The sequence below is a fragment of the Patagioenas fasciata genome, chromosome 7, assembly GCF_037038585.1.
Source record: "Patagioenas fasciata isolate bPatFas1 chromosome 7, bPatFas1.hap1, whole genome shotgun sequence".
NCBI classification, from domain to species: Eukaryota; Metazoa; Chordata; class Aves; order Columbiformes; family Columbidae; genus Patagioenas; species Patagioenas fasciata.
This window is the reverse complement of record NC_092526.1, coordinates 27,960,922-27,979,428: the sequence shown is the minus strand read 5'-3', so window position 1 is coordinate 27,979,428 and position 18,507 is coordinate 27,960,922. Positions and strand designations below refer to the sequence as shown.

Here is an 18,507-nt window from a genome sequence, read left to right as displayed (position 1 = left end):
TGTCGTTCTCCTCCCTTCTGCATGTACTGGCTTCAGAACAGCAAGATGTATGACGAGGAGCCAAGCAAATTGAGTGTGTTTATGTCCCGAGGTTTTCTTCCTTGTTGCAGATTTAAGCAACAAAAATTGTGCATTAGCTGTGGTTGCTCCAAAATGGAGTGTCCCCTCTACCTCAAATGCCTATCCCTGAAGGAACATGCCATGCCCATTCTCCACACGTGACAGATCCAAACCACCACGAAGCCAAATTCTGAAGGTGACCAGTGAGATCTGGCAGTTACACACAACAAACCAAAGCTACAGATCCCTCCCTGTCATTGCTTTTGTATGTGTACAGGTTAAACAGCTGAAATAGTAAAAATTAGACTGTCCTACACCAAAGATAAATTCTAGACAAATGTGCCACTGTATAGGGCAGGTGCAATAGTGCAAATGTATTTCCTTCATCAGACAAGCTGCCATGACCTGCACTTAGCAGCCTCTATCTCGAAACTGCTAGGGGACAAACAACCCCATTTTGAGTGTCAATCACCATGTCCTGCACACTTCTGTGTCACCCTGTACGTGACGCACATCGGTGCGCATCCCTTCCATTCCCTCATCACACAGAAGGGAGTTTGTGCCTGCAGAAAGATTTTTATCACAAAACAGGTGTTAATGCTGTGCAAGAGTAGTTCCTGGGCTCTAAGTTGACTGTCCTCCAGTGAACCTAGCAAAAGGTCATTATCATGGAATTATTTTCAGTTTAGGTCATGATGTTCACTGCTGGCACCACAATATGAGCAAACGTAATAAAAGTTCAGACTGATACTATTAAATACATTATGGATATTTTATATTTCTTACCACAGTTTTTACAGTTTCACAAATATCAAACCCCAGGTGTACATGTTCCTTTTGCAACATAGAATGACTATACAATTCTCAAAAGAGCAGGCATTTGAAATACACAATTCTGAAGTGTAAACAGAGTGTACAAGCTCTTTGCCTCACAATCCAGGTGCTATGCGGCAGCAGCAGAGGTAACACTGTACAGCATGAACTCAACAAATTATCAGTTTGCCTCAAGATGGTTTTTAGCATCCTACTGTCCCATCACCTGTTCCATCTTTAGTTCTCCCCCAAGTTATACAAACAGACAATAAATACTTTTCTGATTTTAAAGGACACTTAGACAAGTCATGAGGATTTACGTGAGTACAGTACATTTAAGTTCAAGTGCAAAAAAAGTAACTAGTGGCTAGTCTTCAATGTTTCTTTTTCTTGTCTATGGTGTTGGTCCCAGACACCCCCAGGACACAGGTTGTTCTAAAAGCACAGCTAAAGCACGGCTACCGGACAGCCCTTCATCAAGCTGACTGGATGTCCAAGGGGGTAACACCGCGCATCCCCTTCCCTACTCAGCTCCATCTTCCTCTCCCCAACCCTGCGTTTCTATTAGTCGTGCCTCTGGATCACCGCAGAGTCCCACAGCACACACCGTCCCCAAAGGCCTGATACATCATGGACATCTGATTTCAAGGAGGGCTGAGCTATAGTGACTCAGTCCTGCAGAAGCTGAGTGCTCAGAACCTCGCAGGAACAAGCTGTTAGTATCAACAAATGGGCCAAAACACTGTCCTGATTAAACCCCGCCAACTCCTCCCTGAGCCCAAGGATTTCCCTCCAGCAGCAATTTTCACTACGTACCAACCAGCGAGCTGGCTACAGTTAATATTGAAAAGCATAACAAAACAATCCAAAGTCTTCCAGTGTCTTGACATTGGGCAAAGTAATTTCCTAAACATACTGCAATTTAGTTTTACATTTGCTTCCTCCTGAGAATCTCTCACTCTATTTAATTTCTGCATCAACAACTTTGCCCCATATAATCCAGATCATTTTTAGGCAGTTCCTCCCTACCCCCCCACCGTCCCTAGGCACTTAAAGCTTACTGTTTTCTTAATAAATAACCACAGTAACTACACTGCATTAAATAAAACATTGTATAGATGATGAAATAAAAAAAGACAGTGTGTCCACTGAAACCCCTGATCAATCTCAGGTCGTGCAATCTCGATCAAAGATTCTTGTCTCAATACAACATCAAGCCTAAAATGACCCAAACGCACACAACCTTTGCCCAAGTGAAGGGCTGCAAGCACAGAGGTGTAAGTTCTTCAGAAGCCTTCCTGCAGCTTTTTTGTTTCATTAAAACGTCAGTTCAAAAACCTTTGTTTTGCAGAACTAAACCTTTATCTCAAACAAGATAACATTAGCTTCAAAAACATATTCTTTGAATATGTGTGTGTTTTACTTAATCCATCACCATCATATGAAGATACGCTTCCTAAAGCTACTCCATTTCTGAGAAATCTTACAGAGACAGTTTCATGCTCTTCCTATATTTATTGAATCTGATATTTTCTAATAGGCTATGCAGGGAAACTCAGCTTCTCTCCTAAAAAGTCTTTTCATTTTGTCTTGGGAACAAATTCAAAGAAGATGATCCAATCCAGTCAGACACTCTGTGCCTCAACAAGTAAGGAGTGAACTCCCTTTTTCTACAGATTGCAGAGAAATCTCACAGCACTTGACTCAGCTTTAGTGAAGCAGCCAAGAATTCTTCCTGCAGTTAGATCCATCACTTCCCTCAAGAATTGCGAACTGCTGGCTTCCCTGCTCATGTTGCTCTGTGTAGTCATATGAGTATTCTCTATATAGTTAAAAGCTTGCACATTATGATCATTAAGATGAAGGCAGTCCTACTTTTGAGCTCCTAGTCCAGCGTTTCCCAGGTGAGAAGCAGAATTCCATGCACTGGATTTGATAAGATGAGCGCATCTCAGGGGCCGACAGCAGCAGGCTGAGCAGCATGATCCGACACAACGCGGTCACCACCTGCTTGAGAATCTGATGGTGCTGTAGGTGTTGGTGCTGAACAATTTCTGGACTGCCCAGAATTGGTCGGATTTTGGGGCTGTGTTGCTGAGCTGGCTGATGAAGCACTGCAATCCTCATTGATTTTCTAAAGAGAGGGGAAAGGATTGCATGCAAAGCGTAAGTACAAATGCTCAGGACTCTGTCCCCAGTGGTTACCCCCAGATGCATTCAGGCACTTCTGGAAATTCACAAAGCATTTACTTGGAATGCCCGCAACGTAACAAATCAAGCTTAAACAAGCAAAGCAAAAGTAGTACATTTAAATCCAGATGACACTAAGAGCAAGCAGACAGGAGCTTACCTTCCATCTCTTTTCCTAACTGCACTTTCCCAAGAAGCATGCAAAAAACAAACTTGTTGTGTTTCAAGGGAAAAAAAAAAACACGATTAACTGGACTTCAAAGAGTTCAGGCAAGATAATTCTTTCGACCAAACAATTCTATAACATTTCTTTTCATGCTCCTTAAATATAGATTTCCTCAAAAGTTCCCTCCCTCCCCAAGATACTGCTCAGACTTCCTGAATGGCAGAACTTCTGGAGTACTGATGTGTGATTCCATCCAATCTTCTCAAACAGGCCTTACTAAGGAATATAAGAGCACATGTAAACACCAGTTCCATTCCCAAGGCTGAAACAGCAAACCTTCACACTAATATAGTCCCCATCGGAAGATGACACACTCTCTAGGACTCTTTGTTTTCATTGAATAACAGAGAATATTGCAAGTATGTCCTTTGCTTGAAGGAGTATAAGCAAGCAGTAGCAAAATCAAGCAAAAATCTTAATAAGAAGGAATAATTTTTGTCACTAATTCAATTTTCTGTGCACTGACCCTCCTTCCAAATGATCTATTTTCATTTGAAGGAGGCTATAACATTTAACAAATTAAGTAAGAGAGCTGGGTAGCCTTCTTCTAATTTCAGTATTTTAATATCACCAGCCTAAAATAAATGACTGAGCACAAAACATGAAATGCTTTGGAGCAGATTTGTCCTTTTGGGGCACTGAAACAAGGATAAGAGATTTTTTAGAACGCAGATGAAGAACAAAATACTGCAATGGGGTGCACTGTATTTGGGCATGTCAACAAGAACTACTTTTACGTCAGAGCTGTATTTTTGTGGGAAGGAAAGAATAATGAAGAGACCATGTGCTATAGAGAACAGGCACAAAAGCCTTTCTGGCCTCTTCACAATTCTCAGTGAAGCAGCTGGGTTGTGTTGAGCAGTACTGGACAAGTCACTCTCTGACACCTTGCAAAACATTATTTTCTTGCCATGTTCATGGCCCAAGTTTTGTGCAGCTGCTTTTCTCCAGTTTAAAAGAGGAAAGCTTACACTAACCAAGACCCTGAGGACATTTACCAACAGGAAACAGCAGTTTGTCTGGACAAATTGCTTTGATGTCAAAGACCCTGTGATATCTTCAATGTCACTATAAAAAAACCCACATTCTTTGACTCTGAGAAGATGAACAAAATACCCAACGAACCTAAAGCAGACATGCCTGTAATACATTTTCAATAATAAAGACATAAGAAAGGCAGGAGATTGCTGACCAGGTGAAAATCCTACACGCCCTGCTGATTCACAAACACATCCCAAATTACCCTTTTCTAAAGACAGCCCTTGTGGAAAAAGCATTTCTGTGTTTACACCTACTGGGTGCATAAAAAGGAACCTCACCCACTCCTTCCAGACAGGTAAACACAGCCATTTTAACATTAACCATCCTCTCCTAAAACTTGCGCTGACAGCATTTCCCTACTTTGCTTAAGCAGCGTTTCAGCTCCATTCTGAGAGGCATGTCCGAAGCATTAGAAGAAAGCTCAAGATCCAAGCCCATCCAACCACTGATAAAGGTATTAAAAAGTTTTTTGGGAGGAGACTGGACAGAAGGGAAATGGTGTAAAGCAAACATGAGCAATCACACATTTTAAGTCACAGAATGGCTCTTATCTGGTGTAGCTCCAAATAAAAAAAAGATATTAACTTTATTTGAGCAGAAGTCTCTGTGTCCCATCAGGAAGTGTCTGGAACACTGATTTTCACAACCATGTAGATGTTTGACAGGGTCACCCAAGGAAGCAAAACCAAATAAAAATAATTTTACACTCTGTTAAGCAGCCGTGCATTTTCAATTATGACCCGGTAAATTTTTCAAAATGCGTATCCCGCACATTCCAACTAATATGAAAACAAATGTAAACTTAAGGGGAATTCAAGTATATCCAAGCCCATGAAAGAATCTCTTTCTAGGTCTCTCCCTCTCTTCCCATCTTCAGGAAGACAACACTTGCCAAAAAAAAAAGCTTTTCCTGCTGTACTACACATAGGAAACAACTCTATTTCATGCAGTATTTCAACTACTGTGTCACATCTCCAAATTTATTACAAGCTGACAGAGAATACCTGCCAGGTACAAACAGATTTACACAGCTATAGAGGTTTTCAAGCATCTAACAAACACAGAAGAACTCCCTGTACATTAGAAGATTACCTGCAAAGGCTGATTCTCAGGAGTTGGGTTGGTTTTGGATAGTTTAACCATCTCTTTTATCTGGTAGACAGCATAAGCTAAGGTGACCCAAGGAGAAGAGCTGATGCCCCAGGCAGGCTTGTTCACATCCTCCTGCTCTTCTTGGTGTTTAGTTTTCTTTAGAGGGAGCCTGGGCTCAGTCCGAGGCATGATATCTTCTGACTGCTGCTGGACAAGGTCAATAGTTGCTATGGGAACAGGACTGGAAGGCACTGGGATCCTTTCCGCCAGCATTGTCTTTTCTGAAGTTTAAAACAAAATAATTACCAGCAAAGTCAACAAGCTTAAAAAAGAATGTGAAGCAGACAATGAACAGTAGGTGCTTCTGGCTTTTGTAACATGGTTATCGCTGTACAGAAGGCAGCGCACTGGCACAAACAGCCAGGAACCAGACAGGCCACCGTCTCGTTAGGGGAACACGACATTGATGTTGTGCAACAGCAGAGAGGGATTTTAGAAGCGTGCATAAACCAGAGGGACTAATGAGTATGAAGCGGCCCACTGGTTCCCAGTTGGCTAATAGAAATACGTATTTTCATGTTATTAATACATGGAAATTTAAAAGAAGTCATTTTCATGTTATATGAAAATTGAAAATAAGTCTTTTAGACTTGCAGCAAACTTCTTTCCCTGCATAAAGCCTGTAGCGTATAACTCATACTCATCCCTAAATAGTAATTTCAAACAGGAACAATTCAGTGGAGTCCCATAGCCTACATCACCAAAACAGCTGTTTCTGATCTTAAAATTTCTAAATCTGACTAAAATATGACTTAAAGAAGTTGTTCTACATCTTCACCACTTTTTTTATTTAAGAAACAAACATTCCCTCCATAGTTAGTATGGAGTTATGCAGTTAGTGAGAAAAGAACAAGGTTAGAGTGACACTGGAGGAGACAAAATATCTGTCACAGAGGTTCAGGTAAAGAAATAAATCCTTCCAACAGACCTTTACACCTAAGGTCCTCCGATAATCTGAAATAGTTTTCAAACTGTCTTAAAATGTCACCCACAAAACGACTGTCATGACCCAACACAACGTGCCTTACAATCTTGAAGAGCCAGAGTATTTATGTATGAAAAGTAATCAAACAGATTGTTAAAAACCATTGGATATTTTAAGTAAAAACTGTATGTTCTCTACAAGCCTGTAAATAACACATTCTGTAAATTTTGAAAAAACATTTTTTTGGAGTAGAAATATTTTACTGATTTAAAAGATTTTTTTTTTAAATTATAAAATCATATTTTGTTTGCAGACTCTTAGCACTGGATATTTTAAGCACTGGCTGGATGTTCTCTAGTAGCGAAGAAATGAAGAGACTAATCCTGCACACTCTTGGCTGCACGCTTAATTTCACTCACCCAACTGGTCTTGTTCAAAGCAACCTCATTACTGCCGTGCTTAAAATTAAGATCCAGACTTTTAAGATGGGCAGTGTGTATTTAATGAAAGCCAAACTCTGAAACAAACTAAATAGAATAAGGCCACCAAGAACAAACTATTATTTTGTAGGTTCACGTGTAATTAACCAAAAGTTGATGGGAAAATGAAGCAGCAAACATGCTTTTCACCTTTTGGTATTTTGCCATTATCATTTGAACAGAGGTGAAGAAAATACTAGCAAAACAAATAAATGAACACTTCAGTACAGGCAACTTGATAACTAGGGAAGGACAATTTATTTTGCCATTATCATTTGAACAGAGGTGAAGAAAATTCTAGCAAAACAAATATTTGAACACCCCAGTACAGGCAACTTGATAACTAGTGAAGGACAATTAATTTAATATTTCAGCTAAAGAAAACAAACTTTCATTTCATACTCAAAGCTCATATGGGAAAGGAACATTCAGGCAAAAGGCAGCTCAAAAATTTGTGACTTTTCGGAATTTGCCACAGTTTTGATTTTCTAAGAATAAGACTTATGCTAAATCCGTAACTTTGCACCAAGTATTCCTTTTCTGCTTAGCCTTTACGTTAATAAAGGTGGAGATGAAAAAGTCAGGTTCCACCTGAGGGGAGATTTCTCAGCTGCCAGAACAGAACTGAGGCAGCTATACAAGTCTGTGTCCTCTGGAGCCGTCCGGCAGAGGCGGCTCAGACCGGTAGAAGATGAGAGTGTCTAGTGGTCCAGGAGACCCTAAAGAACTGACACAACTGAAATGACTCACTGTAGCTGTTAAAACTAACCTAAGGGATTCACAGAACTGAGAGGACATACAGGTAGTAAAACATGTTATGCCTTCCTCCTATCAGCACTCAAGAACCCAACGCTGCCATTCTTACAGCAGGAACACACCACCTCAATATCTATCACTGCTCAAGAAAAGACTCCTCACTTGAAAACAAACTGTTTTGTCAAAATCTGAATCAAGACACCAAACATACAAAATTAATGCTGCAGAGAGTAGCTTCAGAAATACCTTTTTTCACTAGTTCTAATTTTGTAGTGTCTCAGTGACGTGAATATTTACCTTCTTCTTCATTGGGAACCAACAGCCACTGGATCAGTGCAAACAGAAGAAGAATCACTAAACAAGCCATCCCTATTCCTCTGAATGTGGCAGCAGGACCTGTAATGAGATTATTTTTTTTTTTAACCAATAATCTACTTATATGAGTTAGCATTATGGACTCCTTGGGTATGTATTGCCCCATATAGACTCTTATTAGTTTGTTTCATTACATTTGCCCCTGCCCAACACTTCTTCAACAGGCTTTGCAAAGGATTTTTAACCAAGTAATTAGATTCTCATTTGTTCATCAAGAGGCTGCGTAGTATCAACCTATTCTCTCACAAAGGATTCATTCATTTTACTTACTGATTAGATTGGAGATTTGCTCACACAACACTAAAAATATCTAGGCATAACATATTTAATCTATCTGTAATGCTGACAGGGTAAAGCCATAAGCAATCTGGTCCAAACTGAGTGCTGACCTTGCTTCGATCAGGGGCCTGGACTAGAGATCCCAACCTGAGCAGTTCTATGATTCCATGCTTTATTCAAAGTGTATTACTCTTTAAAACATGATAATAATACCTTAAGCATAAATATGTTTAAAGTTGATAGTTCAGGAAAACCAGAATGTCAATACATAAAATTTAAACATTCAGTTTGTGCTTACCGAAATAATTGACCAAAACGCCTCCAACCATAGCCCCACATCCTCTACCCAGGCCCAAGTGGAGACCTTGCAGGATTCCCTGGGCTGATGTTCTCAGTTCCGGAGGCACGGCCGCGCTAAGGTACGAAATACAAGCTGCCCAGATAGCCGCATGCGTCACACCTGGAGAGACAAAACATGGTGAAGAGTATGGGGTCCAGAGCCTACTGACACAACATCAGAGCAACTGCTCTCATGGGCTGGGGCATGCCTTGGAGGAAAACAACAAAAACCCTCCACTGAGAAATGTCTGTGAAGTACAAATCAGCTTTTAGTAATGTGATGCTGGCAACCAAGCCATAGGGAAATGTGATGATTCCTTCTTCTGCAGAGTCCATCAATAGCTCTTTCTCCCTCTAAGATGTCCTCACTTCTCTTCTTGAGATGCAGTCCCTAGAAGACTAAATAAAGCACCTTAGAAGTCTCTCTGCCAAATTCCTTGCCCCTTTGAGAATGACCCAGGGCCTTTGAAATATGGTCCTGATTTCATAAGCTGCAGGAAATTAATGCCCCTCAGCAGCTTCCTTGCTGCCACAATGAAGGCAGGGAGATATCCATGTCATTTCAGAGGCAAGAACAGGACAGGAAGAGGCATGGTGGTGAAGCTGGAAAAACAAAACCATTCTGTAACTTGTCACATGCTGAACAACCCCCAACTATTTTGCCACCCTCAGACTGAGTGGGAATATTTTTTTTCTTATTTGAGTGGTATTAAAAATAGTCATCCCAGGTTACCAATGCCTAAGCGCTACTGCCTCAGTTTTAAACAAATGTGGGCACAGATGATGACTCAGTGAACATGTTTCTGTCCTCTACATTTGACTTACTAATGAACAGCTGGACACTCAGTGAATACTTGGGCATTTAAGCTGAAGACTCAGAAGAAAACACGTAATTTTGTAACATACAGAATAACTTGCATTTTGCTTAGTTGTAAAGTGATAAATAGCACTGTATGGAACTGAAACAGTTCAGGTATAGACACGTTAGATGTCCACGGATTGAACACTTCCATTTCATTCCAAATCTAAATAAAATTTTCTCAAGCTTTGGGTTTGTAAGGACGACCTTTACACATTGCAGAGCTGGTTTTAGTAACAGGACATTGCCTTGTTGAAAAATAAAAAGCTTCCAATTAGGTTAAGTATATTTCACCTTACCATTTACAGCTCGGGACTTCAAAACTCACATCTTTTGCATGCAAAAAGCTCAGAGTTTTAAAACTCACTAAAAATCCACTTTTTTAAATGCAGACTCATACATACATTGAAAATAGCAACCAAGAACTGTCCCAATGACAAAGCAAGGCTAATATAATATAGATAAATGTGGTTTTGTTTTAGGTAAGACATCAATTAATGTAAAACCTCTTAGTTTTATCAGCTATTAAAGAGTAAGTAAAGTTTTAAAGCCAGGCAAATCAAAAACACATCAGAAATTATTTGAACCGTGAAGCACAATACCAGTGTATTTGTTTGAAAACAAAAGGCCATAACTTAACCAACAGGTTCTTGGATGTTTCCACCTTTACTAGGAAACCCAGAAAGAACACAGTGTTCTCGGCTCCTCTCAAAACAAGTCCATACCTTTAGACTAGCTTTTTACACTTGCCTTTAAAGGTACAGTCTTTTTTTTTTTTTGTATGTGTACATTACTAATGTGGTTTTAGCTATGATTATTTATACAACAGTGACTATTTGGAACAGTTTTTACAACCATTTTTATAAGAAGTCTGGTCTGGATTACTGCTAACTGCAATTCTTAAAAATAAGTTGTTCACATTATTTGCTAAGCACACTAACCACCATTTCACCATGGGTACTATGGTTCCAACAAGTGGAACAACCCTAGTGTTAAGCTTAGAATAATAATGTTTGGCAAACTTAGGATCATTTACATATAAACCAAATATTTAAGACTTGGGACATCAAATTTATTTCAAGAGAGATTTTTATCCTAATTATTGCCAGTTAAAGACCCAAGCTTTTTGCTCCAATTATTTTTGAAGGCAGGGAAAACATTTCTACATTTAAATTAACCATTCTCTCACAAACGCAAATACTTCAGTATTCTTCAAATACTGAAGAAAGAGAAAGTAAAATAGTTCAGACTTTTCTTGATTTTGAGAAGTGGTTCCTGCTACAAAGTCATGAAAAAATGTTGTAAAATCTAAGTTACAAAAATTTAATGTTGCAATGAAGGTTTTATAGACTTCTTTGACAACAGAGCTTGAAAACAGGGCTCAAATAACTTTTCATAGAGCACATCTCTGTCCTTCTAATTAAATTAAAGAGCAAGTATCTTAAAGAAGCTCTGTTATCACAAAGCTATTGAAAGAAATCCTTCTCTACCCATTAAAAAAAATTAAGTAGTCTAAAGGTATTGATCCAACAATACCACTGAAAAAACTACAAAATATTTTAACAGAGACATAATGACCCAGACTTTTTTTTTTTATGGCATCATTTTAAGAACCATGACATCTCATATTAAATGAAGTTCAGATTTGCCACCAAACAGGATTTGCAGTAGGTGTGTACCCAGCTCATGCTGCTGCCCCTTTGTTTAGTTAAAGGGTGTGCTGGTCTCACTCAGTTCTGTTTGAATAAACACAGAACTGTGCACAATCAAATGCAAACCCACCCTTTTGACGTCAAATATTTCCCAAGATAAAGAGGAATGTTTTATGAACCTGGGTCTTCTGAGATATTTATAGTTTAAAAAAAAAAAAAAAGAAATACCAGATTTTTACTTAATGACAGTTCACTTGAAAACAATATTAATACAAGCACCTGATGTTATACTGGAAGGGCACAACTGCATTGTCTTACCTTGAAGTACTTCCATCGGAAGAACAGTCCAGGCGTTTTCCAGATAAGAGATGTAAATGTATCGAGCTGTATTACAGGCAAGACCAATATAAAGCACTCTAAAGTAAGGAAAAGAGATGTCAGGACAGTTTGCATTTTTTTGGTATAATATACCTTACTGTTTCAGAAATTATTTGCACATGGACAAACAGTTTGCCAGGCTAAAGCATTTGCTCAACACAAATTACATCCTATGCCCAACCATAAACTCTGCTCTTGCCCACTCCAAACAAATATTCAAACCCTGGCTGAAGTTGAGACTCTCTTCAAAATCCTGATGAAAAAAAAAAAAAATAGAAAAGGGACAGCAGATCCACTAAGCTTTTAACTAAGCTCTGTAGTTCCATGACATGCTCCACACAGTGTATTTCAGAGAGACCATTTCTAAGCACATTTGACATCCCTTCCAAAAAACCTTCTAATCATTCAGAGATTCATTCTTCCATTGTAATGTAAGCCTGGTGCCGGTTTGTATTAGATGAATTAATTTTACCCTAATTAATATAAGTTTATAGTCCCAGTATCTGCAAATTGCTCAGAACTGCTCTAAAAACACATCCCACAGAAGCAATATGGTTTATAACAACATGCCTCAGGATAAAACTGAAAAGCACCAGATGCTGCATCTCAGAACTCAGAGAAAAGGAGCTCATATAACAGTTTTTAAACAATGAAGCACAATGACTATTTGTGCAGTGCATTTCCCATGGCACATTTAACCTGATGACTTTTCCGTTCCAGTTTTCATATATAGCTTAGCTTACACCTCCAGGGTGCTTATTCATCCAGCCATCTTTCTCTTTTTTTTGATGGATCTTCGGAAACCAAGACTTAATTAAAAAAAAAAAAAAACTTGTTTAGCTTGAGAAAAGATGCTGTTGCAACCTTTAAAGATTTTTTTCAGAGACAAGGATTACTTGTTGTCCAAACACAGCTTCTTGGTTGACCCCTCGTTTGGCACAAGTGAAATAAATGCAATTGATAACCAAGGTGTAAGCACAGGCACTGTGAAAGGGCTCATTATTCTCTGTGCTGCTATTTTAGTTAGTTATTCTACAAAAGCACATCAAGATTTAATCAAATGGTACACAGCCACTGAAAAGTCTAGAGTGAGATGCAATCATAAAAATGCAGCATCTTGTTAACATTTGAAGTTTCCAAATACATTATACATGTTAACAGCTAAAATACCACTACCATAATTTTCATCATGTCAGTGACAGCAAAAAACATTCTAAATTATAAATACAGGTCTGTGTGTTTCACAACATGGGTTTACAGAAGAAAATCTATTTTACTTTCAACAAGTTGGGTAAGCTTGCAAGAAGCTCCCCCCCCACCCCCAAATCACACACCAGACTAAGCTGTGTTGCTTCCAGATACATGTAAGGTCTATGAATAGGTAATTTAAGCTGCCTTTAAAAAATGCCAAGCTCAAGCATTCACTGAATAAAACATGGAAAGCCATGAAAACGTTCAGTATTCTACAATAAGAAAAACAAACTTGCTCTTTGTGTCATGCATCATGATAGTAAGGCCCAAGGTGATGTACACTCTTCAGGACACAAAGGAATCGCCTCAACATATACTTGGTTTTCCCCATCAGCAGTACAGATGTGCCCAGCTCTCTGTTTCAGGCCAGTTCTCGCCAGCTTCATTTCACTTTTGCCTAGCAAAAACCTGGACTGTGGACCAACAACTTTCTTCCCATCTCAGCTGTTTCCTGTCACAGCCAGACCAGAAACATGAAGAGGTTGCCTCCTCCTGCAGTCTTTCCATCACCACTAACACGCTCAGTTACTTGTGCCTTTCCACTGTGTTACACTTCCTGAAAGATTTGGATTCAGAGTTTAAGAGGAGACAGAAGTCAGGTTCTACCTTTTAATTTGTTAGGATACATACAGAGTTTTAGGTAAATTACAGTTTATGAAGATTTCTATATTTATGCTTTTGCAGGGGTACGTCACATGAGAATTTTTGTGTATTTACAGAGCCTTTTCAAAAATGTGTTTGTAACAATCACTTAGGCTCTTTATCAGACCTAAATCAATAATGTGAACAGACGTTCTCTATGAACCCTACATGTAGTATCCACAGAGACACCCTATTCAATTTACAGATTAAACATTCAAAGCCCTGACTCTATATTTATGTTAGGGAGACTGAGCTGTTTACAGCCATGACTACCAGCCTCTGCTTCGCATAAAAACTCACACACTGGAATTGTGGTAAGACAAACACATTCAAGCTTCACCTCAAGGACAAGGTTATTTTCAGAGATTAACATCATGTTCCTAAACTCCATGGCAGTTGTGAGTGCTTCTACACAGGACACCATTCAACAATGCTGTCTAAATATTTGATAGCCAGTTTTGTACACTTTTCTATCACAATATCCTCTCAGAGAACTTGTGCCCTCCACCACACTTGCTGAGGACTTATTTCCTTGTTAACTCTTCAGTTTACTTTTAAATGAAAATCCACTCTGTCATCTCTCAGAAGGTGGATGGAGGAAGCAAGGCAAAAAATGCCCTTCTAACATCTGCAATATTCCCACCCCTCATAAATCTGTGCAATCACAGAGCAGCTTTCTAGCTGAACACATCACTGTCATTACTCCAGATTTATCCACCGACCTGCTAATATATAATGTTACAAGTGCTGGCAGCATGTGTAACATCTGCACGCATGCAGTGCACATGTGCATGAACAGTAAAGCTAACCCAGCCAGAAACTGAGCATTATAATCATCATATGTTTAGTATGGTCATGCTTAAAATGTTTGGACAATATAATTTGAGTATTAGTCAAAAAAAAACCCTGTGAAAATAGCATAGGTTTCAAGACATTGCAAGGATCTTATATACCAAACACATACAATGGAAGAAACAGAAAGGTTCACAAGGCTAGAAAAGGAAAACTGAGCTTCTATCTGACAAGGGTGTCGAGCCCGTAAATCCTGTAAATTCTGGTACTCATGCCTGTCTTCAAATTAGGAGAGGAAGAAAAGATTGAATGATAATGTCCAAATAAATACTGCAGAAAGACTGGACATCTAGGAGACTAACAACCCAGAAGAGTGCAAATATCCTTTTTATTTATTTTTTAAACATTAGTGACAAGCCAGTGGAAGGTGAGACAACCTCAGCACTGAAGGCATCTTACCAAAAAGAGGTGTCAAGTCATCTTCCTTCTAACTGTGAATAAATACCCTGTGAAATATTCACAGCTAGCTGTAGATTAAGAGGGACTTCCAGCTTATTTCATACAAGACCTTCCATCATAATTCCCATAAACATATAACTACTTTTATGCCAAAATGGCAAACGAGGAATTTTGAGCTATTAAAAAAAAATATATAAATATATATATATCAAGATATAAAATTTATCCCAAACGCTTCTGGCTAAGATGGCTCCAAGAAGGCTATATAGTTGGAGGCTATTGATTCTTAGTAATGGGAGAATGAGTAACTGTACTGTAAGACAGACATTGACAGAACTATCAAAGAGTAAGAGCTACGAACTCCTATACATCCTTATAAAAAAAAAAAAAAAGCTAGCCTCCTCTTGAACAAACCATGCATTATACAAAGTTCAAAAAGTACAAGTGAGGTAACCAGAAGGAGACATCTCATAAACCGTGATGACTAAATACAAGTAAGCATTAGATAACATTAAGCTATGACTAATGTGCATTTCCCAGGTGTAGGGTATAAATAATGTTTCAACGCAAATAGGAGCCAGTGTTTAAACAACTTAATCTTGATCCAATCTTGGCTTAGTAGTGCAAAGAAAAAAAAAAAAAAAGAGGATTTAATCCTGCACATCATCTTTTTTTTTTTTTTTACTGGCCATTGCTCCTATCCCCTTCTATTTAATATTATCCACAAGCCTAACATTCTTCTCTTTTTCAGTCTTCCTTTAGTTGCAGCCTAAGCTTGAATTTTTACTATAACAATATACACTGAAAGAGCATACCCAAGCTATCTTTAGCTATCGAGACTGCGATCTGTTCTCAGTACTCCTCCATCATCATATCCTTCCTCCAGTCTTTGCGTGCAAGGTGTCACATTTTCTCACACTAATTACTGCCAGATTCAAAGACTGACTCAAAGTAAAGAGATCATCCTCAGTTTAAAGGAAGAAAAAAAATATTTTAAGTAATCTCTCAAATTACCATGCTAAGGAGCTCAAACATTTTTACTAGGTCAAATCAAAAAATTCAGCCCAATAAAAGCAAACCAAGAAAACAAAGAGCAAAACCACACAACAGAATGCACAAAAAGAACAGTGCAGACAGCTTCAAAAAATACTTGCATCATCTCAATAACTGCATGATTATGAACAGGGCATTTGCAGAGGAGGTGACGCTAATAGTACTGATTGCTCTGCATTCAGTTGCAGAGTACCTGAGTAAACATAAAACCTTCACTACTTCATTAACTCAGATTCCCCCATCTTTCCTCTTGAGCTCTTTTTAAAGAGTAGTGAAGGGGTTTAGAACGTGGAAATTAAGTCAGTTGTGAATTTAGTGGAAAATGACATTCACTAACACGCTTGAAGTAGTGAGTTTCACTTTTACAAAGTAAAAACTATCTCACTGCAGCAGCTGACACACACAGTTGGACCCAAAGGAAGGGAGCAAAGCGCTGACCTGGAAAGCGGCTCTGCCAGGCTGCAACCTCATTCTGCCAACACCCCCAGTCTCATTACCAGGGCACAGACACATGAGGTGCTCATCTCGCTTCTTCACCTCATCCTCCTCCCCTCTCAGCGTGCAAGTGACGCCTTTCCAGGCTACCGTGGGGGCAAAGAACTGCCCCGCAAAGGGAAGCAGCCTAAAGCAGGTTTCCAGAACACTGCTACTCCTATGAAAAAAAAAAACCCAACTTGTAAAATTAATGGTATTTAGATGTCAAAGCAGACAATCCTTGAGTGGGTGGTGATTTGTAAAGATCTCTTGTAGAGGTTTGCATCAGTGAAGTAGGATGTCTTCTGGAACCACCTGCAAAAGGTTGCAGTGCCAGGCATAATGCACTTACTAACATGTAACTCAGACGCGAAATAAGTGTTTCAGAGCATTTTCAACTCCTAAAATAATAATAAAATCTCTATTAGGCAAGCTACATAACTGAGCAGTATTTAGAATTTTAAAATAAAAGGCTTAGCTTGAATTTCACTTTGTGACACAAGGCTAAGCCTGCAATTCAACAGTTTTTGTACAGCTCTTGAATGATCACTAACATCTTACCTGATGTGACCAACCAATTCAATCAGTTTGTGGCTGAAGAAGTAGGCGGTCAGCTCAGACACGTGGCTGAGCACAGAACAAACTCCAAAGAGAGTGGTGGTGCCATTCAGGTCTTCCAGGTGCCAGTAAAGAAAAGTGAAGACAAAGCCATATCCAAATCCCATAAACCACGCCACGAAGAGCACAGAGCCGTACTGGATACTACACAGCAGCTTTATGAGGTCCCAAAAACTGAAAGACTGCGACTGGCTCATACTGGTAGGAGTGTTATCAGAGGATTCATTGGAAGCATTTCTGTCCACCTGTGAGATTTCTACCTCTTTTCTCTTATTTTCATCTTGCTTGAAGTGCGTGTAATGAAATCGAAACTGGGTGGCCACGATTAACGCCATTGTCATCAGAACACCAAAAACGATGAAAACTATCCTGTAGTTCTTGTACTCAGGAGCTTTACATCCTTGACCTTCAATGACAACTTCTGTATGGGTATAGTCAATGCCAATTCCCACAGAGAGCATGGCCAGCCCCCAGCCCAGAGACCCCCACATACGCTGCAATCCATACCGGTCTCTGTGTTTGCCGAGGTACTGCAGAGTTACTGTGTCTACAATCGTAACAGAGGAAGCACTGAAAAATTCTCCAATTATGACAACCAGCAGAATGAGTAGGAAGATGGCTTCTACTTCTTGTTGATCATAAACAAGCACAGCTTGGTCAGAAGGCAGTGGCTTTGTGGTGATGGCAGCTGGGGTGGGACTTGGAGTCATGTTCCCTGGTGAGACTGGGCTAGTGGTGGTGGGTTTTGATGTAAAATGGGTGCTGTTTTCCAAGAGAAAATCAACATCACTGCTCTGCGTAGGTAAAAAGGATGTTACTTCAGGATTAGCTGTCTCTGTTGTTTCCAAAGCGATTGGACTGGAAGTGAGCAGGTCTCTCTTCCTGCGAACTTTCGGGGATGCAGCAGTCACTGTGGTTAGCAGAGAAGACATGGAGGCATTTTGTGAAAACGTGGTTAAAAGGCTGCTAGCGTTGGTGGGATGTGCTGGGGGAAGGCCCTTTGGTACGCATCGTAAAGTGGCTGGTCTAACAAATCCAATCCCCAGGTTAAATAAAACCCAGCATAAAAGCGAAAAGAGGAGGACGACCTTCCCTTTCTTGAAGCGATCTGCCACCACTCCCCAGAAGGGAGCACTGCAGAACTCAATGAAGTACCTGATGCCCACCAGAAGTCCACTCTGACTGGGTGACATACCCAGTTGCTTGTAATACACAGGCAGCAAGGGGTAGAGAGAGCCATAGGCAGAATAGAAGAAAAAATAGAAGACCTTCGAGATCAGAAGATCGTTGTTTATTTTGACGCAGTGCTTTTCTAACCAATCCAGCTCTTCATCTGGGACGGTGGTTGTCTCCGTTGAAGGTGATTCGTTAGGGGGGGGCAAGTCTTGATCCTTGGAAATGCCATTGAAAGGATCAGCAAGCACATACTTTCGCTTCTGTTCTTCTTCATCATCTGTTAAAATTGCAACCTTATCATCAGCTGCCATGGTTTACCACAAGCATCCAATATCTGGTGCACTGTCAAGGAACTAGAGCTCTCCTGTGAACAAATAAAACATAACATGGTTAAGGTACCACATGGGAACAGACCTGCAATGCCGGTCATGAAGGACAAAGACAGCTTATTTTTCATTTGTGACATTCCTGAGCAATAAATGCAATATCAGGGTGGGGAAGGCCATTTGTCTAGACCA

The 18,507-nt window shown here is 39.6% G+C and overlaps 1 protein-coding gene across 5 annotated transcripts in view; it reads right to left on the bottom strand.

Annotated features, from left to right (window-relative positions):
- Positions 1-818: 818 nt before the first annotated feature.
- The window catches only part of MFSD6 (major facilitator superfamily domain containing 6), a 28,380-nt gene continuing 10,691 nt past the window's right edge, over positions 819-18,507 (bottom strand). For 2 of the 5 annotated variants that reach the window (XM_065840988.2, XM_065840989.2), the window contains 6 exons: positions 16,757-18,353; positions 11,465-11,562; positions 8,595-8,756; positions 7,940-8,038; positions 5,423-5,703; positions 819-3,007 (listed from right to left, as the gene is read on the bottom strand). In XM_065840988.2, the coding sequence (XP_065697060.1) occupies positions 2,825-3,007; positions 5,423-5,703; positions 7,940-8,038; positions 8,595-8,756; positions 11,465-11,562; positions 16,757-18,300 (2,367 nt within the window). In that variant the 5' untranslated portion in view covers positions 18,301-18,353 and the 3' untranslated portion in view covers positions 819-2,824. Of the gene's footprint in view, positions 3,008-3,223; positions 3,276-5,422; positions 5,704-7,939; positions 8,039-8,594; positions 8,757-11,464; positions 11,563-16,756; positions 18,354-18,507 lie in introns of all 5 variants that reach the window. The other 3 variants (XM_071811178.1, XM_071811179.1, XM_071811180.1) reach the window with 3 other exon arrangements.